General features: G+C 35.9%; 1 protein-coding gene across 3 annotated transcripts in view; it reads left to right on the plus strand.

Annotated features, from left to right (window-relative positions):
• The window catches only part of LOC132063126 (uncharacterized protein At5g08430), a 41,004-nt gene extending 15,765 nt beyond the window's left edge, over positions 1–25,239 (plus strand). For 2 of the 3 annotated variants that reach the window (XM_059455562.1, XM_059455560.1), the window contains exons 4-11: positions 2,961–3,073; positions 8,911–8,970; positions 10,308–10,358; positions 16,548–16,618; positions 18,853–19,064; positions 20,820–20,885; positions 21,416–21,481; positions 24,573–25,239. In XM_059455562.1, the coding sequence (XP_059311545.1) occupies positions 2,961–3,073; positions 8,911–8,970; positions 10,308–10,358; positions 16,548–16,618; positions 18,853–19,064; positions 20,820–20,885; positions 21,416–21,481; positions 24,573–24,979 (1,046 nt within the window). In that variant the 3' untranslated portion in view covers positions 24,980–25,239. The remainder of the gene's footprint in view (positions 1–2,960; positions 3,074–8,910; positions 8,971–10,307; positions 10,359–16,547; positions 16,619–18,852; positions 19,065–20,819; positions 20,886–21,415; positions 21,482–24,572) is intronic. The other variant, XM_059455563.1, reaches the window with a different exon arrangement.
• Positions 25,240–25,649: the final 410 nt, after the last annotated feature.

The following is a 25,649-nucleotide window of genomic DNA, read 5'->3' on the forward strand; positions in this document are numbered from 1 at the left end:
GTGATGAAACAAATGAATTTTGGAGAGAAATGGACTGGGTGGATAAAATTTTGCATATCCACAGTTAGCTTCTCAGTTTAAATTAATGGATTTCAAGTGTGCCGAGAAAAGTGTGTTTTTTCGCTTGGCTAGCCTCTAGAGGGGTGATTTTGACAGTGGAAAATCTTAGAAGGCCGAAGGTTGTTTGCGTCAGCTGGTGTTACATGTGCGAGGAGATGGGCGAGGACGTTGATCACCTTCTTCTACATTGCGGGTTTACCATGAGGTTATGGTGGGATTTGTTTAGGTGGTTTCATGCATTTTGGGTAATGCCAAGAACTGTGAAAGATTTGATGTTCAATTGGAAGAGCCAGAGGAGGAGAAGATGAAGGGCTTGGAACGTGATACCGCTTGCGTTAATGTGGGTCATATGGAATGGGAGAAATAGGAGAGCTTTTGAAGGAGCAGAGTTGAGTTTTTCTCAGTTGAGGAGTAGTCTTCGCTCTCTTATTTACTTTTGGTGTAAACAGAAAGTTCCTAGTTGTATAGAGGAGTGGGTGGAGTTTGTAGAGAATCATAATTTGTAGATTCTTGATCTTTTGGTATACCCTTTGTATACTGCCGTTGTGGCAATGTTTATGAATGAAGATACTTTTACTTGATATCAATAAAAAAAAAAAATAAAAAAAAATAAAATAATGGGAGTCCGCAGGGATACTTCAAATCACATAGGAGGCTCAGACAAGGGGATCCCCTATCTCCCTACCTATTGTTGTTGATGGTGGAAATCTTAAGTAGCATGCTTAAGAAGGCAGAACACTTCGGATGGATCAGAGGACTGAAGGCTAGAAGAAATGAAAGGGAAGAACTGAATGTCTCTCATATTCTCTATGCGGATGATACCTTGATACTTTGTGAAGCTGAAAAAGATCAACTGCTACATCTCAGAGGAGCACTACTAGCTTTTGAGGCTGTGTCGGGTTTGAAAGCAAACTTGGCAAAGAGTAGCGTGTTTAGTATTAGTACTGAACATTGTATTGATGAGCTGGCAGGTGTTATAGGATGTTAAGGTAGAGCAGTTACCAACCACTTATTTAGGACTACCACTTGGAGCAAATAAGAATGATTCAAGGTTGTGGCAGGGGGTCCTGGATAGGTGTAGTAGAAAATTGGTACCATGGAAGCGACAATATTTATCTTTTGGGGGTAGACTTACATTGATCAATAGTATGTTGGATGGTATTCCAACTTATTTGATGTGACTCTTTAAAATGCCAACAACAATAGAGAAAAAGTTGAATACTAAGAGAAACAAATTCCTGTGGAAGGCAATGCGGATAACAAAAAAATTCCATTTGGTCAGATGGCAGGAGGTAATCAAAGGAAAGAAAGGAGGGGGACTAGGAGTGAGGAATCTGAAGTTGCATAACAAAAGCCTACTATTTAAATGGCTCTGGAGATACAATGATAACAGCAATAGATTGTGGAAACAGTTGATTGATGCATAGTATGGTAAGAAGGACATATGGGCTCCTCGCGTGGTTCAGTCTTCTTCAAGGGGGGGGGGGGGGGAGCCACAATTAGTAAGTTATGGAGTGAATACAGTCAATTCGTGAAACTGAAATTGGGGAATGGTAATCATATTAAATTTTGGTCAGATATATGGCTGGGAAGTGAGTTTTCGATCAAAATTTCCTTCTATGTATAACTGCTCCACAAACAATAGTAGAAGTGTATCAGAATTCTACTCAAGCACTGGTTGGCAGTTGATTTTTAAGGAGGGGTCTCAATGATTGGGAAGTTGATGATTTTGCTCAACTGATGCAATTGGTGGACACTGTTAGTCTGGAAGATAACAAGAGAGACTCTTTAATCTGGACAGCAAACAATGACGGTATCTTTACAGTTAATAGTTGTTACAAGCTGCTACAAAATCAACAAGGGGGCGATCAACCAGATTGGCCACGGAAAGCGATATGGAAATCAACAGCACCTATTAAAATAGCTTGTTTTGGCTGGATTGCAGCAAGGGAAGCGTGTTCAACTCAGGAAAACTTGCAGAAGAAAGGAATCACACTTTGTAATAGGTGCTACATGTGTGAAGAAGAGGCAGAAACACTCAATCATCTATTCATTCATTGCGAAGTAGCAAGACTGCTGGGAGCTTGTTCTAAATTTACATGGTGTCAAGTGGGCAATGCCTTCTAGTGTGAAGAGCCTGTTGGATTCATGGCAACACTAAGGGATGGGTAAAGCTCAAAAACTAGTTTGGAGAACAATTTCTCTGTGTGTTCTGGACAATATGGCTGGAAAGGAACAGGCTTGCTTTGAAGGGAAAAGGCAGCACGTGTCTAGGACTAAGAATAGATGCTTATTAAATTTGTATTTTTGGTGTAAAAGACAAGTTATGGAAAATATGGAGCAATATACAAATCTCCTAGAGGAGATAGGGGGTTTGTAGTTTCCTTGGTATGGCAGGGGCTGTTCTTGTTGTAATTCTGTACCACCTTGGTACCTTTTAATAAAATTTACCTTATCAAAAAAAATAAAAATAAAAAATTGCTTGCCTACCAAGAGGGAAAACTTTGTATAATCTAAATGCTTGCTTCTGTTTATGGTTCTTTAAATTGTCTCAGGATATACTTCTAAAAGAGGCTATCTCCTCTTAATGCCATTCTCTCTCTTCCCCTTTTCAACATCATTGTTCCTTTGTGGAATTCCCAAGAATATCCAAGGGCAACAGAAGCAATTAGCTACTCCCAGCAAATGCTGTTTGCCTAATTACGAATCCTAAAATATGTGGTTTACCAGAAACTTTGATGATCAAGGCAATATTGAATTATGTCTTATTATGTTTGCGTTTCTTAGAGTGTGCATAGTTGAAGAAGGCCGTAAAAGGGGTGAATGAATGTTGTCTTTTCCATTAAGTCATATTGTCTGGCCTGCTTGTTTCTTTCATTATAAAGCTGAATGCTTCGCAGGTGTGAAAAAGGTTTCGGCAACCAGCAATGCTGCTTTTGAAATTCACCTTCAACTTTCAAATTTGATGAAAGACATTCCAATATCTTCCTTATCCAATGATGATTTTTCTGAGGTAAGCAACTGTTAACTGTATACATGGTCAATTATAGTGTTTGATGGCTCTGATCGGAAATTACTCCTTTCTCTGCCCCCTCTTGGGATGGATTATGGTAATTCTGAGACTTCCTTTAGCAAAATATCTGAGTGGTTTTTAATTTTCACAAAAAAGAAAAATGATGATTTCTAGAACTGTATTCTAATCAAAGGTCAAGGCATGCACCAGAAGATGCTTAGTTATTGATCAAAACTAGGAAATTACTTGCTTGCACTTTATCTTTATTATTATTACTAGTTTCAGTGTACGTGCTTTGCGCGTGACGAAAGCGTGTACCTCATTTGATGACAAACAGTACAATGAAAAAAATTTGACTTAGTTACGAACTTCGTCGTTAATCCGTCGCTAAATTGCTCGTAGCTAGAATTTTTTTGATAATTCGTTACTAATCCTTCGCTAAATAGAATTAGCGAAATTTTGCTGTTTAACTTTTCCTCGATAGTTCATGTTTATTTAGTAGTGAAATAAGTTAGTATATAAAAGAATATTGATAGTTTTCATTTGTTAGAATAAGTGTAAGAAAAAGATAATGACAATTCATTTAGAATATATTTATTTTCTACTATTTCATCCTCGTTATTTTAAATTTGCATTTTACCAATTTGACATTTATGATTTAACATTATACTACAATCGATTTTGCTTTATTTCTAATTTATTTCACGACTAATATTTTTATTATTTAACAAATTTATATACTTGAGAATTTTGTCAAATTGAAAATAGATTTACTAATGTGAGGAATTTGAAAAAAGAATAAAATTGAAATCTTTTGTTAATTAGTTAGTTCAAAATTTTAATGTTTGTTCACCACATCAAAAGAAATAATTTAGTTTTTATTAGTTCAAATTCATGATATTAGTTGATCCCAAAATTTAAATATTTAACTGTAATTATGAGTTATTCCATACAAATTCTATACGAACATTTTTAGTTGACTCTTTTGATTTTATCATTTTTTGAATCTTTTTGCATTTTTTTCTACCTCTCAACATTTTATTTTGGGGCTTCGTGTTTTTTCTCCATGTTCTATAAGAATTCTATACGTTCTTGAATGTCACTATATATAGTTAGACTCTCTTTTTTTATGTTCTTTCTCATTGCTCCTTTTTAGTGATCATCAACTCGTGGTAAGTTTTGTCTACTTTAGACATTTGAAATTTTATTGATACATATTGACGAATTACTTAGTTTTGTTAAATTTTTTTTTTTTTTTTTTTTAATTTGAAGTGGGAGAACTAATATTAAATTTTTTAAATTATATCTTTTCCAGTATTCCAGTTTACCTCTTTCTACTCCCATATTTGCTATTTTCTATCGTTTTGGCGTTCTTGCCCATTTAAGTTCTCCTCTATTAACTTACAGCTATATTATTTACAAATTGTTTTCTAGTAAACATATTATATATGTTTTTCTCCATTTCGTTTTCTAACATGTATTCATTTTTCATGTTAGTGCAACCATGTGTAGTTTAATTTTAAACATATAAAATGATAAAACTCGCATGTATAGTTGAATACAAATATAAATCATGACATATTTGTACGTGCTTTGTGAATTATATTAAATATGTTCTAAATTAGTAACATGAAAGAATTCTAATTATGTTACATAGTTCAAATAAGAAAAGAATTTATATAAGGTAAAGTTTTAATTTATCTCAAACTCCTAAATATTTGGATATCAAACAAAGAACAATTTAATAAACAACATTTTAGTTAATTTCAAAGTCCTAAATATTAGGAAAATAAGTAAATGACTATTATGAAAGGAAATATTTATTATTAGTGTTTATGAGAAAATTAGTAAATAACACGTGTAGCCTAGCGATTATGGTTAAATTAATATTTAAAACAATAATCTTTTAATATAATGCACAAAAAAAACTTTAATCACGATTCATCAAAAATCGTAATAACACAAATTAAAAAGTTGAATCTTTTGATCTTTTAAATATTTGGTAAAGAAGAGGTTGGCTCTATATCTCCTCAAATAATTAATAAGTACTATATAAAGTCTAAAAACTGAGTAATATAAAGTTAATGTCTTACAACGAGCAAATTAACACATAAAAAAATTAGGAGCTGGCACTTGTTGGAAAACAATGAAAAAGAAAGAACTCTAATCAATAACAATCCATTTAGAACATATTTGGACTTCTATTGTTTCATCTTTATTGCTTCAAAAATTTGTGTTATTATCAATTTGACTCTTAATACAATATGATAACCGGTTATGCCCTATTTGTTGATTTCTTTTATCGCCAATTCACTTTTATGAAAATAAATTTATGCATCTTCAGAGTTTACTCAACCTAAAACATAATTATTGTACTTATATGATGAATCCTAAAAATAATTGAATTGGATTCTTTTGCTAATTAATTAATTCAAAGACTTAGTTTTGTTTTCTCAATATTAAAGGAAATAATCTTCTTCTTCTTTGTTCAGATTCTTTATATTAGTTCATTTCAAATATTTAATTGTCATTATAAGTTTATATTGGGAGATTATGGTCCAAAAGAATAGGAAAATTTTTATGAAAACAAATTAAACAACAATTAAAGTATGCGTTTTCATATTAATTTGGATCCTCGTCACTGGTAAAGCTAACTTTTTTTTTTCTTTTTTTTTAAACAGTGGTAAAGCTACCTCTTTATTCCATTATATATGAATTTCCATATGTTATATAGTTTAAATCAAGAAATAATATATATATATATATATATATATATATATATATATATGTAACATTTTAATCAATTTTAAAATGTTTAAATGTTAGGACTCTTACCTAATTTTATAACGAAAGATTTAATATACAAAAGTTTAGTTGATTTTAAAGTCCTAAAATATTAGGAAAGTAATTTAAATTATCCTTTTGTCCAATGTAAAATCTGTTTTTAAAAGGTAAAAAAGGCAAATGATATTTCGCTAAGGATAAGAATATTCTTCAATTTAACTTGCTTACTTGTCATTGAATTTATTCAAGGACATGCTATTAACGTCCTTTTCTCTTAACTAGTAGATCTTTAACATCTCCACTGGTCATTATTTCTCTAATTTATTTTTAGTTGCTATCTCAAAAATATATTGAGGAACACACACACATAAATAGACATAGAGAGACATATATTACAAATAATGAAAGAAGCAACGGGTTTAGACAATTTTAACAAGTTTACGGAAAAAGATAATTTCAACATGTTTACAAAGCAAATTGCACTCCATATTATTATAAATGAGAAACCACATCATAAGCAAAAAATTCTTAGAACTCTAAATGATCATAAAGGCATACCTGACCAGCTGACCCTTTAGATTGCCAATAAAAGCAAGGCGAGCATAAGCAAGAAATTTAGCAAAGGTTTTCTGCAGAGTTCTGAAATTGAAAGCTCAAGGTATTGTTGGATATTAATTCATGGAAATATACTACAAAGAACAAAGAAAAAAATAAAAAGTTAAACCTAAATCAAACCAAAACAAACTATGAAACAAAACAAAATAGCCAAGAATAGATTTCCCCAGAACGCTTATATAGACGGCTGCGTCTTTAAGTCTCCAAATTTGAGAAGAAATCAACTGACCTTTTTCTTGCAATTAATAAAAGAAGAATTTTGGTGTAAAGAATGTTTTGTGGAGGCAGTATCCTTAATAGATCTGATAGGTGCTTTGTAACTGTTAGGATTTCATAGTTGGATCTGCTGTCCTATTTCTCTGTATCTATGGTTCTGGCACAAACCTAGTGCCTTTTTTCAATATACGAGTTACCATTATAAAATAAAAATAAAGGAAGAATACTATTATATGGAGATTTTATGCAACATATAATTAGTAATGTTACTTCTTTCCATATTTTGTCTAAATTGTCTGATCCTTTTAACTACTAACTAAGAAAGGACTCAATTTACTTTAATTTTTTTTTCCTTTTTTACACTGAAGCAATGTTATCAAAAGCGAAAAGCGCAAAAAAGCTCTAAGGTCACCTGGGGCTTTACGCGCAAAGCACAAACAATAAGCATGAATATAACAAATATATGGACAAAGAAATTGTAAAAACATTATGATAAAGTGAAATATCAATTATCTAGTGTCACCTCATCAAGAGAGGCTCATTGACAAGGAAAAGTATGTCTTAGAGCTTTTATGATGACACTGAAGCGCACATAAAGCGAAGCGAAGCCCTCAACATTTTTTGAGCCTCGCTTCAAGGCTTAAGCGCGCCTTTGACAACACTGCACTGAAGATGTATCCCACTAAGTTTGGGATCCATATTCCTTCTGTTAATTGTATTTTCTCTTTCTTAGGAAAATGGTAAATGACAATTTTTTCTATTGTAGAGTCTTTTAATGAAGGGCAATAAGTTCAAACAACATTTCTAAGGCCCTCCGTGCTTTTAATATAATATAGATTATTATTTTAATAATATATTTGTTGTTGTTGTTATTATTATTTTTTTTTTTTTGAAAAAATGAAATTGTTGTTGTTGTTATACTTATCATTTTTTTTTTTTTTAATATTTTTCAATAATGGTGGTGTCCAAGCCACTTTATGTGAACTTGACTATGGCGCTATGCCACCCGGTAAGTGCCACCTCCCAGCCATATAGGTACCGAGCAACTCGGCCAACCAAGGCTTAAGCAAATGAAAAGAAATCACCTAGCAGTGTCTTGCCTTCTCTGGAATTGAACCACGGTCTCCTGTGATATTGTCTCACTTCATTGACCATTAGGTCATACCCTTGAGTGCAGTAACTTGCATTTTATTAATAAAGTTTCTTCTGATTGTTTGGACAACCTAGATGGTTTGGTGTGAGAAACTCTTTCATCACCTCATGTTTTTTTTGTTCTCCAATCTTTAACAAAACCACGATCTTAATTTGGATTGATCTTGATAGGTTTGTTTGGTATTCGTTACTCATTTAGTTATCTCTTTATATTCTTGAGTTTTGTCTCTCAGCAGCTGAATAACAAAAGTAGTATAGATGAATTACAATACATTTTGGATATACTAAATATGCTACTACTATAACTACTCTATATTTCGCATGTACATATTTCATATTTGTACAACTGCTTGGTGTATTTGGATAGAGTGTATTTGTCAATTTCTTCAGAACAGAGGCTCTGAGATATAGAGTAGTCTTATATAAATAACTTCTTACGACTGCAGAAATCTAGTTTGCCTTTGATTATGATTAGATTTTTCTGTTCTACTTCAAAAGAAACCTATCCACATTACTTGTACGGTTATACCTAAATATACCACTGTCCCAACAGTTACCAGTTTAAAAAATAAAATAAAATATACCAGTGGCCCTTGAGAATTCAACATAATATTTGACCAAGATTTTACTGTAGATATTTTTGTAAGTTATATAGTTTCTGAAGTTTTAAATGTTATTGTTGAAAAGGAAATTAATCTGTGTACAGTCTTAATGTAAAAGTTGGTATAGACTGGCTCTGGTAAGAGAACAATGTAACTAGCAGGAAGGAGTGTATAGAATGTATATGTATACTTAGCGTGGGTGTATCCTTGTGTATATTTACATAATCAAACCATCCTCATATAGTGGGTGTCAATCCACCGCAACCCTTCTTCTTTATCCTGACTCACATATATGTACATACACATACACAAAATAAAATAAAATATAGGTCTAAAATCTTTATGTGCAAAAATTAAAAAGCTTTTCTTCTGTATGAACACTTGCTGTATACAATCATTAGTCTGGTTCATTGGTCCAAAATTGTATTTGTTTTCCTCTTTAGTAAGAATTTCTTGTTTTCTTGGCAGGAAGAATGTGAGGATTTGCGTGAAAGAATAAAAGCTGGTGTGCTCAAGAGGCCCACTGTTGTAAGACATCTTAAGCACCAGCAAGTTTTTGATTCTACAATTTATCTTGATAACCGAGACATCCCCGAGGGCAATGGCGCATGGTTCGAAACTCGGTGGAAAATGGGCCCACCCTCTACCCTTCTCCACTTAAATCAAACCCTCCTGCCCTTTTTATATTTTCTTCTTCCTTTGTTTGCATCTCCTATTTTCATTTGCTTGTGACGTCCCTTTCTTCTCAAAGTTGATATATTACTGTTTCATAGCCTACCATCGTTCTCTATTTCTAAACTTTTCTTTCTTCACTTCTGTTATGCTCGAAATCTGATTATCACTTAGATATACCTGGAATCAAGAATTATTGAATACAGACAAAGCTGATTATCTTAAGTCATGTCTGCATATCTCTATTTTTTTCTTGGTGCAATTTGCTTGACTTAATAACAAAGGCATCTCTACAAGGTTCCTTAAGCTGTAGCCGAATTGATTATGGATATTTTTTTCTCGATCCTGTATTTGGTAGAGAATCTAAGTCCGACTTGTGAAAAGATTCAGCTTCCTCCCTCTGAGGTAGATATTGTTAACCAAATAAAAAAGATATTATTGATTCCTAAGGAGAGGATGAAATCCACGATTTGTTAAAGGCTGAAGAATCTTTTTTTCTCCATGAAAACTCCAGGTTTTCTGTGCTATGATATTATAGACTTTTCGGGGGATGATAACTTGGACAGCCTATATATAATTGAAAAGACATGGAGATAATTGTGTATAATATTGTCTTGAGTAGGCGTATCTCTTCATCTTGACTAGCTTTCTTCTTTTCTTTAAGAAACTAATAGTTAGCTTCTAACCTCTATCTACTGTGTCATTTCTGCTTCACACCACTGCTGTTGTAATTATATGGCAGTATATGTGGCAAAAACGAAACTGAATTTATTCTGGTTGTTACTTCTGGCGCTTCTTAGGCTCAGAGGAATATTCAATAATGTATTCCACAATTGGAACTTCATAAGTTGTCAGCTACTGTATTCTTCTAGACTGGATGTTGACGCTCTTTCAATGATTTGTTATTCTAGTAACTTTGGTTTGAATATTCAGCTTGGATTTTTGCATGGCCTCTGTGTTGAACTATGATAATACTTAGTAATCTGGTCCTATTCTTTTATTCTTATGTGGGAAAGATAAAATGTTAAGTATTCTTGACTTGTTAGTACAACAGGTTAAGATTTACTTTCATTTTGAGTTATGTGTATTACATTATAACTTTGTTCTTCAGATTGGTAACACAATGCCCTGTTTTTCTTTAATGTCATAATTTTGTTTTCAAGTTGGTAATTCATTTACCCACTTCTTGGCAGTTGGAGCTTGAGTCAAAAGCGCAAGTTCTGCACAAGGATATCACCAAGCATGTAAGTTTGGATTCTGCACTGAGTCTTTTTGTCTGGTTGTCCTTGTTAACTGCATTTTTTTTGAGCTGGAAGCCTGGAACTTATTTTCTTGAAGAAATGGTTTGTGAAAATCTATCTACACTATGCTTATTATATGCAGCTCTTGAACCCTTATTGCCAGCTTAGGTGTTTTCCCTTAATGTAAATTCATGTCAATAATTCTGTGTATGTGTTAAGACCCTACTCCAGGTGGTGTCAGGACTTAAAACCAACATCAGAAAATGCGAGTTCATACCCGTTGGCGCCGTGGATAACATTGACATGCTTGCCCAAGGTTTGCAATGCAGGGTAGGTATGCTCCTACTACCTACCTTGGTTACCTGTAGGCGCATCGAACAAGGATCTCGTTGTTTGGAAACCAGTTATTCAGAGGGTAGAGAAGCGGTTAGCAGAAAAGTTACTTGTCCAAAGGAGGCAAGGAAATGCTTATTAAGAACACTTTGTCGAGTATCCCTACATATCAGTGATATCAAAAGCGAAAAGCGCAAAAAGAGCTCTAAGGTCCTCTGAGGCTTTAAGCGCTAAGCGCAAATAAAGCGTGAGCTTTAATGAAAAAAGGCGCTAATGGAAAAAAATATAAACATGTATGTGTAGTCCAAGATTAATAATCATAAGCATGAATAACAAATAAATGGACAAAGAAATTGAAATAAAATGATACAGTGAAGTATCAATTGCTTAGTGTCTCGTCTCCAGGATTGCACTCATTGGCAAGTAAAAGTATGCCTTAGAGCTTTGATGACGACACAGAATCACTCATCAAGCGAGGCGAAGCGCGCAACATGTTTTGCGCTTCGCTTCAGGGCCTAACCGCGCCTTTGACAATATTGCATGTCCCTGTTCAGCACACCTACTTCTGTGTAGGTAAGTGGCCAAGGTTGCAAAGAAATTTTCTTTGGGATGCGGCGGATGGGCCAAAAAAAGATTCACTTAGTTCGTTGGGAAATTGTGACATTTCCTACATGTATATAAGAAGTAAAATTCTTGGTTTCTCTGAAACACAAAGTAGCAAAAACAAGACAAAAGTACTATAGTATTGAAGGTATGTCATTTCCCTTATCTTAAATCTGTTTTATCTTTAGTTTTGGCAAATCAAAATCTCAGTTTTCCCCCAAATTTGTCCATGGACTCTGGTCAAAGTGTCCAAACTTGGTTGAGCGTATCCCGGACGTATCCGCTTCAGCTCCTGCTCCAGACCCGGGTCGAGACGGGATCGGCACCAAAAATGGAGAGTCCGCGCAACTTAGCCTAAGGTGCTGAGGAAGGTATGCTTTTTCACGTGATTAGCTACTAGAGAGGTGATTTTGACAACGGAGGAAGACAAGAAAGACACATTTAAGAGCACGAGTGGCTAATTTATCTGTCACCGAAGCTACATTATCAACAAAATATGTGCTCCCAAAGGCACGAGGGGTAGAGAGTATAGAGCTGACTGAGGAAACAATACAGAATAAGGAATCTGATTCTGGGGGCGCTTGATTAATTAAATAGCAAGACGTGAGGACTGATCGCCCAAAAAACGCAGCGGAACGTGAGATTCAATGAGAAGAGTGCGAGCGCCTATTCTTCCTTTCTGCTATCCCATTTTTCTGAGGGGTGTATGAACAAGATGTCTAATGAATAGTTCTTTGGTGAGTCATAAACTGCAAAAACTGGGAGGATAAGTATTTTAAGGCATTATCACTACGAAAAGTACGAATAGAAACACCAAATTAATTTTGTATTTCAGCATAAAAGCCCTTGAATATAGAAAATAACTCCGGGCGATCATTCATCAAGAAAATTCAGGTACATCATGAATGAAATTAACAAAATAATGAAATCCTAAGGCTGAACTGACTCTACTAGGACCCAAAAATTAGAATGAACTAATGAAAAAACAGACTCTACTAGGACCCAAAATATTAGAATGAACTAATGAAAAAACAGACTCTGCACGACTCTCAGCACTTTGTGGAAAGGTAGTGCGGGCGTTTCCCCAGTTGACACGACTCACAGTCTAACGTGGATAGACTAGACAAATTAGACACCATCCTCTGTAGCTTGAATAAACTCGGATGTCCCAAATGTCTGTGAATTAGGCCTAGAGGATCTGTAACGAGGCATGCTGTGGAGGAATTAGAAGAAGTAAGATAGTAGAGGCCTTGTGATTCGTGCCTTGCACCAATTATTTTTCCGGTACTACGGTCCTGCATAACAAGAGAATCATTAAGAAACATTATGGCACAATTTAGGGCACACGTCAAACGACTGGCGTATGCGAGATTGAAAGGACAAACAAGAACATAAACAACAGAGTTTGGAGTGATAGAGGATAGGGGATTAGCTTGTCCAACTCCTTTTGGTTTTGTTTGGACCATATTGGCTAAAGTAACAAGAGGAAGAGACTGTGAATAAACAGTATTTGACAAAAGTGATTTGTTACTAGAAATATGATCAGAAGCGCCTGAGGCCACGATCCACGGTCCAAGGGTACTAGATTGTGAAACACAAGCAAAAGAATTACCAGCAACAAAAGTATTAGGTTGAGAACCCGGGGCTTTTTGTGGAGATCTGTGCTTACTTGCTCGATACTGCATAACTCATTATATTCCTCGTCAAATAAAGAAAAACTCTGATTTCCTGCAGTGTCAGTCTGAGCAACATGTGCATTCTGGGGTGGTTAACCATGTATAGAATAGCACATGTTACGAGTATGTCCAAGCCTATGACAATAACTACACTTAGATCGAGATATTTCAAAATGACCTTTTCGTCGATTCTCCATAGATTGAGATGTTCGATTCTCTGTGGTTTGAGATGTGAGAATAGAGGAGTCAACGGTTGGTGATGAGACCACTGTGTGATTAGGAGGCATAGCAATCGAGAGAAAGTTCATCAATTGTAGGAGCTGTTGGACTAGCCAAAATCTTATCATGCACCAAATCAAGGTTAGTAGGACGTCCAGTAAGTGTAAGAAACTAGAAACAACATATGTCTTTGCTGTTATTTTCCAACTTTCGTAGTGACTAGCATCAACCTCTCAAATTCCTCCCTGACTGCCTGTACCTGTCCCAAGTAAGTAAACATATATGATTTTTGTTTCTTTAAGTTGGTCATCCGATATATGTCATTAGCGTATAAAGCGCGAGCCTTTTCCCAAACTGACTATCATGTCTGGAAGCACCGAAACAAGGCATCAACTTAGCATCAATAGATCGCCACATGAGACTACATAATTGAGCGTCAGCCTTCTCCCACTGTGCTTTGGCCTTTTCATCTACCTCACTAGCCTTGCCTTTTCATCAACCACACTAGCCTTTCGCGACACCTTGGCCTTGCACTACAAATCAATCGAGGAAGCCCAAGCTAAATAGTTTGAACTTCCCATTAACTATTCTGAAGTGATCATAGGGCTTGAACTTCCAGTTCCCTTATTTCTGGAATTAAAAACATCAAATCTGAGAGACATGACTCAAAACTTTAAGAAAATCTTACCAAAAGGGAAAAGATGAAACAGATTTCGCTGGAAAATTGAATCTTAATGTGCCAGAAGTTGACAAAAGCTGGCAAATCTGGCTCGAAACAGCTCCAAGGAACCAGATCTGTCGTTGGAATCTGCTGGACTCGCCGGATCTGTGGTTGGAAGTTGTTGGGCTTGCCGGAAAAATTAGAAGTGATCAGAAATTGAAGAAATTGGTATGGCTTGGCTTGGAATCCCTGGTTGATCTCAACAGGAAAATGAATTAATCAAAACAGTTGCCGGAAACTCTCTTACGCGCCGGCCCGCAGGCCAGCCGCCGGTGTCGGAACTTTGAGAAGCGTGTGAGGGTGCGTCACTGAGGTTCTGCCGGAGCAGCTTCTTGGGGTTTGATAGCAGGCTGCACCTTGTGGTGGTTTTACTTAATGCAAAATACTGGTGGCGAGAGAGATGGTGCAGGGCAGATCTGAAAGTCACCGGAAAGATGCGCGGACTGACATTTTTTTCTGTCCCGGAGGTTTCTCACGAAAGCTCTGATACCATGTGAGAAATTATGGGAGAAAATATTATTGAATTGTGTATCTACTTTATTACATTGAGTCCTATTTATAGACAGTTCATTATAATATTTTTCCACGTAGGATGCTATATACAAATTCTATTCCTATTCATATTCTAACAAAACCAAACAACAACAACATACCCAGTGTGATCCCATAAGTGGGATTTGGAGAGGGTGGGGTGTATGTAGACCTTACCCCTACCTTTGTGGGGTAGAGAGGCTGTTTCCGTAGACCCTCGGCCAGCTTCAGTAAATTATTATTATTGTTTTATTATTGTTATCATTTGTTTTGTTATGACTTAGAAGTTCGTCCGGGACCAACTTTAGGACCAACCACAATCTTCAGAACTTAGGGTAATGGGCCGGCCCCTCTACCCTTCTCCACTTAAATACAGGCTAGTTCACATCATGATGCAGGGCTCAAACCTGTGACGGTGTGACCCAAGTCGCAAACCCCTCAACTTTTGTCACTTGAACCAAGCCCAGGGGAAATAGTAGATTATTTATGATTAGGAATCAATTGGACTAGGATTATTGTAATAATATCACATTGCATGTATGAATACATAAGAGCTGAGAAGTTGCACCAATGCATTCTTAAACTTTCTACTCGTCTCTCATAGTTTATACTCTGCCTAGTATCAAAAGTGATGGGGGAAAGAACTCAAGTTTTTTCAGCATTGTCTGAATTTCTCAGTAGATCAATGTTTGTTCTGTTCTACACGTATTCACATCATATATTTCCTCTTTCAACCATTCTAAAATAGTCCAACATGTTGACAGATGGAGATTTTTCTTTATTCCACATAACCTGTCGTGGTCCAATCCACTCTCTAGCTGTCAAAAACCCTCCTGGGGAGACTACTTTGACACCCATCTCCGCTTCTGTAGTTCCCCAAACCTCTGATGACCTTTGCAATTACTATGAAAAATTACTTGGCTCGCAGACTTTTCGTTTTTGGTCTGATACAGTCCCCACTTTGTGGGATTTCACTGGGTATGTTGTTGGTCTGATACAGTAAAATTATGTTAATGGGACAAGGGACTGTCGACCATGAATACGTAGAGATTACCGATGAAATATTGGAGTGGGAGATAGTAAGTAAATTGTGCAGTTGCTGTGGCAGTTGCATCCAGCCGAAAACCTTAAGTTTATGGATAGAGTAGTCCACAACAACCCTTTTGGAAACTGTGTGAGACAAGGAATACTGAAAAATAATTGAGAGAATACTTATATTGATTATTCCCTCAAGCTTTGGTTGTTTCTATGAGGTACATCACCTGTTATAGAGGAAGAAAATCAAGGTTACCCTAATTAATTCCTATTGATTCTACAATACATTTACATTAATGTCATAATATCCTTAAAAATTCCCCTCAGATATTCTTAAATCTTCCCCTCAAACTGGTGCATATCGTGTGTGCCGAGCTTGCTACATATGTAACTAATTCGGATATCGACAAGAGACTGAATATATGTGCAAGTTGATTCGACTTTACAAACTCTGTGACAATGTCTCCATAGATTATCTTTTTCTCTGACAATAATGAAATAAAATATCCATTTCTCGAAGTGTATGTTGGAGTTGAAATTCCATCAAAACATCTGCCATATCTTTCATTCCATAAGCACCAAAAGATAGTAGCTGAGATCATCCTTCAGATCTTCTTGATGGCTTTATCAACTCTGCAAAAACTCCAGCTTTCATAGGCATCTTTAATCGACTGAGGCTACACCCAACTCAGTCCAAAAATAGAGAAGAAGAAATTCCAAAGATCTGTTGCTACTGGGCATTTTTTTTTAACCCCTCCCCCAGGAGCTTCCCCCTTTTGCTCCCTTGGTGACTCGAACCCACAACCTTCGGGTTGGAGGTGGAGGTTGCTTAGCATCTGAGCAACCCCTTCTTGTCCATATGCAACCATGCTTAAAATGTGCCGTGGTGGTATTTGAACTTTTCCGCAGAAGCACGCGGGATTGCACTTGTCACTCTTCTGAAGGATGTTGCATGATTTGTTACTCATGTAGTTGCTTGTTACTGTATAAAAATTTGCTACTATGTTGTTCATCATCATTTTTTGTCATGTCTATCTGTTTTTGACTCTATCTCATGTTTTGATTTGGCTACAGAGGATTGAGAGAGAAATTCCCTTGTTACAAAAGCGCATTGAGCATGCCAATGAAAAGGGATGGCGCGAACAATATCCTTTCATATGTCTGAAGGCTCTGCTATTAAAACATTTTTCATCTTCTGATGGTTGCAAGGCAAAAACTGTTCTTTAATGCAGCAATTTCCATGCCTGCATAAGAGAAGCAGAGTTAGTAATTGTTGTCTGCATATTATATGTTGGTAATCATTCTCGGAAGCTCAAATTGTTCATATGCGCAAGTTTAGTCAGAGGGACTATACTCTAATAACTAGCAACTAGAGAAACACGAAAATCATTGTTTGAGAGTCTTCTGATCTATTTGCACCTTTCATGTTTCTGGACTGAATTCCTGTTTCTTTGAGCATGGTATCAAGTCAAAATCGTGCTATTGAGAAAATGTGTAGATTTGTTTTTGGTCCAGAAAAAGTTTGGTTATTCAAATCAACTGTGGCATACTTCCTACCTGACAGCAATTTTATGGTTCCTGGCTGAAACTTATCTCCTCACTAACAAAGCCTGAAATGATGCGTATCCTGAGTTTTTATGAAACTCTAATGCTTTCTTGATCAATAGCATTCTTGTGCTTTTCCAATTTACCTTGTCAAGAAATAAGTCTTCAAACACCAAAACTAAGCTTAATATGGCTTTTTATTTTGTTAATGGGTACTCTGTCCATCCCAAAATTTATCTCCTCCCTTTGTGGCATTTTATGAGTAAAACGTCAAGTTTTTTGTTATGTTGACTTTGGTAGAAAGAGTTAAATCCTCTTCCATTCCTATAAAACTTGACCCTTTTTGTCATCACAAAAGGCTCGAATTATTCTTAGCTGCAAAAAATTTTTGTATACAACAATTCAATTTCCTATAAACTAATTGCATGTTATATTCTTTCAAGCTTTCTTTGACATCGTACTAGCTGCCCGTTCCGCTTTTTCACATTTCAAGCTATTGTCTTACACTTTTCAACCAACCCAACATTATACTTCTTCATATTTTATTACTTTTAATAACCTCGGGTAAATTAGTTCTAATGTAATCTGAACGGAGAAAGCAATAGTTTAAAATGTGAAAAGGTGAAGTAGTTAGATGAAACAGTGTTATGTCAAGTTTGAAATAGTATAAATTAGTACTATATTAAATTTAGCCCCAGAGCTTTGGTCTAGTGGTAAGAGCGCATCACATGATGTGTGGGATAGGTGCACGTCGCTGGTTCAACCTTGCTATAGACAAAAGCATGGTATTTAAGTGAAGAAGGGTAGAGGGGGGCCCATTATTCACTGATTTCTGAACCGTGCACCACTGGCCCTCGGGGATTTCTCGGTTATTAAAAAAGTATTAATTTATAGATTGTTTTGAAAAATTAGTTTATATAGTCGGTATTAGTTTATAATACTTTTAATTATTCTGGATTAGTTTTTAGTTTTTGTAGTTGGAGGTAAAAAAATTCATGTAGCGAAATAAGTCAAAATATTTCTAGACCGAAGACGTAGTAGGTTAAATGTTTTGGAATAAATTAGTTGAGAAACCTGACACTGGGTCTAGCTCACTTCAAAATTTAGCTCAAGTAATGAGAATTGTCCAAGACCTTTCAAGGAGGATACAACCCATATACTTAGCCCCATGTGGATTCTAACTTCCCTTCCCTGTGCACACAAGACTGAATATCTAGAGCATGGAATAGTATAATATAGGTGGCCCAACATTGGGTAGTTCAACATCAAGGATCCGTCTAACTTTGATACCATGTTGAGAAAATGGATGTTGGGCCTAACTCAACCACAAAAGCTAGTTCAAGTTATGAAGATTGTCCAAAACTATATGAGGAGATTATATATACACTCAACCGCCGTGGGGTCTTAACAATTTGAGTCCTATTACGCTTGAAGTGATTGAGTCAATTTGCTCGACACGTCTGTTTCTGGTTCTTACTTTACAGTAACTCCTTCAATTATTCTTCACATGGGGAATTTCTTTCAAGATCATGTGTTTGCGTGTTTCTAAAACTCTGGATATAGTTATTATTGCATGTATAGAGTATTAATGACAATATCGTCATGTTTAATGGAAAATCCCTATTAGTATGCATTCATTGAGAAGGTTATACAAGTTTCCTTTGGTTCCTATTTGTGCCGAATTGCTTCAATTTGCTTCTGCATGCTAGTTTCAGGTAAATCTTACAAAATTATGGCTCTCTTGTTGGGGCTTCAGCGTAAATGCTAAAAGCCTGTTATACTTGCTGATCCTGCTGATGAACCTAACCGTCTCCTTGACCTACTTTAGAGTTACAGTGTTTAAGTGTATGGAGAAGAAGCAGCTGCTACAAACAAAAAAAGAACAGGATAGACTCTTTTCCATGATGCCAAAAGTTGTAGCTGAGGAATTAGAGCCTGAAGTTAAAACTGTTGATGCCCAAAAAGAAAGTGAAGTGGAACATGAAAGTGAAAATGGCTGTTCACCAAAGTCAACTCCTAATGGAGCTACTGACAATTCTGGTGCAGGTGAGTTCTAACATTTCTCCAATAGAACTCAAATAAGTTATTTTTGATACCTGAAACAAGAGTTTTTAATCTGAACAGAGTTCCAGAGAGCTGTTTTCACTTGTTTTGACCATGGTTGGGGCTGGGGGCGGTAAATGGATATCGTTTTAGGGGAAGGGAAGGGAATAAGAGTTAAAATGGCTTGAGTAGAAAATGGAAAAGCCAAATTAATTGACTGTCGAGCTGGCAGACAATTTTCATATGGGATGAAGTTAGTGGTGACTTCTCTCTCCCCTCAGGAATCAGTTATTGTTTGGAATCTTGAAATGCTATACTACAACCTTTTCCCCTGGAGTTCAAAAAGTTCCAACTGTCCTGATGGTTGAGACAGATTGTCTTTTTGACTATTGTAATTGGAAAATAAATGATCTTTAGTTGCGGTAGATATACAAGACACCTATGAAGATGTCTAATTTTCTTTGAGGCACCAGTTTAATGTGAGCAGATACCTCTATCATCTAAAGTATTTTCGGTTGCCTTCCGGATATTTTAGATTTGGCGAGACAAGTTAGAGAAAGTAAAGGTGGCTGTACTGTGTTAGGGAAAATTGTGGAGGCGAGAACGATTCTTTATGTTCTTCTTCCTTTTGTGTTCCTCGTCTATTATCTTTCCCACCTCTAATTTCATTTTGTGCATATGATAAGAAAGGCTGGCATATCAGATCAATGATTTCTACTGAGTGAGCAGCGTCAATGAGAACAAATATTGGAGCTGTCAGTTGCCAGCAGAATTAATTAGATTTTATGCTGCAATGTATTGTATATCTTTGCAGTACATATATGAGAAAAAATCACAGCAGACAAATTCACTGTTTCTTTTGGTTATATACCAAAGTACCAAACTGCTACGTAGTTATTCGGTCCCTGTCGTCAATTAGTGATGAACCTGCCCAAATTGCTGGGATGAATTTCCCTTTTGTTGCTTTATGTAAAAGATGATGACCAGTAGGTTTCCCAAAGACTCTTCTTACTCTAATATTCGATTACTTCTTTAAAGCCAGTCCAGGTCCCCAACCCATCGCCAGAAGACCTCTGCTGGTTCTTTTTTTCCCTCCCTCAATGGGGGACTTAGACAAGCAAGGCCATGCCAGTTTGTGTTGGGGGAATTATCTGCCTTCCCTAGCGCTTGGTGATGCCTTTATTCTTCACTAATGTTGGCTTTTGTTGAAATAGTTTTAAGTTTTAGATGAAGTTCGTGGGTTCAAGTAATCACCCTCTATCGTTATTAAAAAGAATATGCATGTGCTTGGCCCAAGAAAAAGAGTGAGGCTGAACATGAAGACATTAATTAAATTAAAAGTGTGCTCTCTTTAGATGAGGTGGTCACACAATTCAATAGTTTCTTGAATTTAATTTTCTTCCTGCATCAATTTGTTTTTTGTGCAAGTCAGTTCAAATCATTGAACCCTGATCTTGATGGGTAAGTTTAGTATTTAGTTTAAGTATGAAAGGTTTGCAAGCTGGATGTTATGCTTATTTTAGACATCTTTTGTTACATCAAATTTGTTAGTCCTTTTTCACTTGTATACTATGTTTTGCTTAATGTGAGGGTAGTGTTAAATCTTTTTTGTAATTGTAAGTAGCTATTCTACATTCTATTATTCTTTAGTTTTATTGTTGCCTGTAATTCGATTAAGGATCACAATACTTTGCTCAGTCAATATCTGACATATGATTTGTTATCCTTCCCCCTAGTGTGACTGTATTTTATTTTCAGGAGATACCGTGATCCCATCTAATAGGATTTTTGTAAATGGAGATGCATTCCTTGCTGTCGGAAATGGTAATTTTTTCTTCCCCATTTTTTTTTAAAATCAAGTGCCTTTTTCTTAGAAAAGCCTCCTCATCAACTCTCGATCTTTCGAACTCACCTCACCGAGCTTAACATCCTGTAGACTTTTTCACGAAGTCTTAAGTTGACTGACCCGAACGGCCGATTCATAAGGGTCTTTGATCAGTTGATCAACCGGTTATCCCCTGCAATTGACCCTCGGGGGAATCGGAAACTATTGCTTCTCTAAAACGCCGTTTTCCCTTGATTTCCACAATAATGTTTGCTTATGAAACCCCTCGGAGGAGGATTGAATAAGGAGTCGGCCTCTCTAAAAAAAGAGAAAAAACTATTTCGTCTGTATCTAGCACTGCTTTACTTGGACAGCTTGGAGAAGACTCCTTGCCAGGAGCCGCTTCAAATGAGATAGGAACGAAAGCAATGCCGAGAGGGGTAGAGCATGGAATAGTAGGAGATATGATTTGCTCAGTCAATATTGATTTCTTATACTTTCCCCAAGGGTGACTGTAATTTATTTTCAGGAGATACTGTGATACCATCCAATAGGATTTTCGCAGGTGGAGATGCATCCATTGCTGATGGTAATGGTAATTCCTTCTTCCCCTAGTTTTTGAAATTAACTGCCTTTAGTTTTGTTTCAAATTTTGTTGATTGAGACTGGAGTAATTTGGGTTTGAAAGCCTTAAGCGTGCCGAGGTTCGTCACATTTATATATAACGATCAAAAGGTGATAAATATTATGGTGTGATACATCTTCAAGGGTATGAAAAGGAAGTATATCTGGAAACTCTTATTTGCTTGTCAATGGAGCACGTCCACAAAAAAAAAAAACCTTCAGTACCGTGAAGACCAATTATGGAGCCCAATAATCTAATACTAATCATCATACCATATCATCAATTCATCATCATCATCATCATTCTATTATATAAGTAGGAAGCCTCAAAGTGAAAAGTTGAAGGCCAAAATAACCTTAAAAAGTTGGAAGACTGTTTTACCCTTCAATAAGGATAACAAAAGAAAAAAGTTTAATAAAAATAACCCCCCCCCCCCCCCCCCCCAAAAAAAAGGTAAGCCAGAAGAAAGAAAATGTGGCTTTTGGTTTTCTCACAAAGGTGTGTAAAAGCTCAAGAGTAGAAGAACTTATTACTAAGTCAGACTTGTCATCATATCAAATAAATGTAATGATTAGACCATTAAATTCATTATCACTTCATGAAGTCTGCATATCTTTTTACATTCCAAAGAATGAAAACATAACAATTATTTTCATCTATTGCAGAAGCCCATTAGTTAGCTAATTAGATTGCGATCAATAATCAGCCTATATTAGTGAATTTACATCAACACTAGCTATAAGAATTACCAGTACAAAAGCTCACTTCCTTCTAGATTCACCTTTTCTCACATTTGAGATTCGAAGTCAGTAAAGAAATTAACGGTAAATGATATATAAGGATTTCCCTGAAAAAGCAGTAGAAGAATAGCACTAAAGTTACAGTTTTAATAGATAATTAGGTTTATTTTCTTCTTTGTTACTTTATGTGAGTATTCATCAAACTGTATATTGAATTTATGCAAGTTTTCATTAAGAAATACTCTCTTTTATTTTCTTTTGTATGAAATAATGCTATTTTTGTTTTGTTTCCTTAATAATCAGATAGACTTCTGTAACAACAATGAAACCTTAAGAAGTAGAGTTCTCTATACCATTCTTAGATGGAAACTAAATAAATAATGATAAAATAACAAAAATCACTATATTCCGCATTGTCTTATTTTATCGTGACTCTATTACTGATTATCCTACTTAGTTGTTTGCACTTATTGGGCGTCAGAATCTGAACCATTCAGATCTCAGCCCATTAAGTGCGTTTGGTTTTTTTTTTTTTTTTTTTTTTTTTTTTTTTTAAAAACATCTTAATGGGTCTTATTGATTCAGATCTGTAACCAAGTCTCAGCACCATTTAGACCTAAAAAAGAGACTCGTCTTTTTTTCTCTTTGTATCACCTAGTCTCTTACGGCAAAAGCAATTTCGCCACTTCCTGCATATCTTTCTCCAACTATCCACCAGTCAACCATATTTACTTGGTAAGATTCCAAAATTTCCATTTTGAATTATATATCGTGATTCCACTTTTTCAATGGTAACTTTTAGTTTTGAAATTAAGGGTTTAAAAAGACCCATTTCAAATATAATTTAACCAGCCTCTTGCAGAAATGCAAGGTAAGGCTGCGTACAATAGACCCTTGTGGTCCGGCCCTTCCCCGAACCCCGAGCATAGCGGGAGCCTAGTGCACCGGGCTGCCCTTTAGTGGCTAGAAGGATGCATCGATAAAAATGGCGGGTTTGGATGGGACGGATAAATTTTAGTGGAACAATGAACAAGGTGCTGCACATCCTTCAATATCATTAAGAAAAACAAAATCGAGAAATTTTAGCCTTGACTCATTCCCTTTTCTTGTTTTATCACCTCTCTTATCAGGACAATTAAGTTTTTTCAACTGATGAGAAGTGGTGAAATCTTTACACGTCAAAGTAATGTAACGAAATTTGTACTTTTACCTTCTGAAAAATATTTCTGATGGGACTATTCCTAAGTATGTTTTCGGACAGTTGTAGTAGATGGCAGATTCAATAGCTGCACTAAATTAATACGCTTGAATTCTTGTCATTAAGCAAATTTTGTATAGAAAATGCAGATTGGATAATTTTAATTAAAGGTTTAATTTATGTTGAGTTTTTTTATAATTACATATGTTTACAACAATTGTTTAATTGATATGAAATTTGATCAATTTTTTTATTTGAATTCTATAATTATTATATTTAAATATAGATAACTCGTGCACATTCATATGCGCATTCAGATTCAGACGTCTTATTTGTGTGCCGCTGCCACTTAGGAGGAGTCAGCCTGTGACAAATGTTATGGGCTGCCTTCATTGTGCCTTGGTGCCCATAACCCTGCGTGCCTCGAGCAGGCCAAGTGAGTGTCAGCCGCGCAGGCGACGTGCACTGACGGTGGGCTTCAGAAGGAGCATCTAGCAAAGGGACTATGCGGGAGACAACTTGAAAGGCGTCATGTTTGTGTGAATAGAAAAATTGAAAGGCGCAAATAAATTAAGAAAACAATCATATAGCAGGAATTAAAACATATTCAACTCAAATAAGATCTGTTAAGAGTCCCACATCAGATATGGGATGGGTAATTGGTCTCCTTATATGGACTTGGACAATGCTGAGCTAGCTTTTGGAGTTGAGTTAGGCCGAAGATTTCTTTGTTCACTGATGTTTGGCCCCCATATTATATTGTCCACGCTCCAGTTAACTAGGTTTGGGCGTGCGGGGGAGTGTTAAGAGTCCCCCATTGGATATGGAATGGGTAATTAGTCTCCTTATATGGACTTGGACATTCCTCACCCTGCGAGCTAGCTTTTGGGTTTGAGTTAGGCCTAAGATCCATTTCTTTACAAGATCAGCATTCATCATTTTCTCCTTTAGTTTTATCTTATAACTCAAAACATATTATTTAATAATATCTATGTGAATGGTTAAATTGTGTACTAAATTGATCTGGTATTTGCCCCTGCCCTGAGACTAGCAACTTAATAAACAAGTAGTGTTACACAGTCTTCTTATTGGTTTTTGAAATATTCTGTCTGATTCAATGCAGATCAACATACAGATATGACTCAAGAAAAAAAAGATACCACCATCTCTGTAACAGCTGAAAGAAGTGGAGCAAAGCCAGTTGTTCCCTCTGGAGAAGACGGCGTCACTCAACAAGTTCAGGTCCAGGTGGCTGTTCAACCCGAGGTAATTGAATTGAGTGATGATGATTCAGATGTTGAGGACCAAAAATATGGAAAACAGTCTTCTGATATGAACCCTGAAATCGAAATGTGGTGCTATCGGGATCCTCAAGGAAACATACAGGGTCCTTTTTCTTTGACAATTATGAAATTCTGGGTTGATAATGGCTACTTCGGGCCAAACTTTAGAGTGTGGAAGAATTGGCAAAGCCCAGAAGAAGCTATCTTGTTGATCGATGTGCTTCACCAATTTTTCCACATCAAATGAAGGTTGTGTTCTAACATCAGTACTAGGTTGGCAACCTCTGAACTTCCGTAAAAAGCTGTTTCAAAGTTGTCAATATTGGTTGCTGAGTTAAAACAAAACAAAAAAAAAAGGTTCTTTTGCTTCTTAAATGTCTGTATTTATGATCACTGATCCATCGTACACTAAGATACATCTTTCTCGTGAAAATGGCATCAATCCTTGCAGCCATTGCTGCATTTCATGTTTGTTGTAGTATTATTACTAGTCATTTTTACTTCTCATTGAGGTGGCCCTTTAGAGTTAGCACAACAAGATGCTGTGTAAGGTGAAGTGATGAACAAAAAGAACTCTGTTGCCAGTCAATAATGTGGCTTTTTTAGCAGTTATCACACAAAATGCTCTTTCAGAAGTATTATAAATTTCGTTACCAATCATTTTTAGTTCTAATTAACTTTTGTTGCCAAGTGTTGCAGCGATGCTGCATTTCATTAATCAATAACTAGTTTTGGGTGGAAATTGTTTTTTTCTACTGCTTGACTGAAAATCCTGAACTCTTTTTGGAACTCATTTTAGGATATAACTGGGATTTAGAAATTTGTTATTCTCTTATAAATTTATTCTAAAACTTCACTCTCAAAAAGTCGTTGAAAGTTTTTCATTGAGGGGATTTGTATTTTACATTAAAAAAAAA

The sequence above is a fragment of the Lycium ferocissimum genome, chromosome 7, assembly GCF_029784015.1.
Source record: "Lycium ferocissimum isolate CSIRO_LF1 chromosome 7, AGI_CSIRO_Lferr_CH_V1, whole genome shotgun sequence".
Taxonomy (NCBI): domain Eukaryota; kingdom Viridiplantae; phylum Streptophyta; class Magnoliopsida; order Solanales; family Solanaceae; genus Lycium; species Lycium ferocissimum.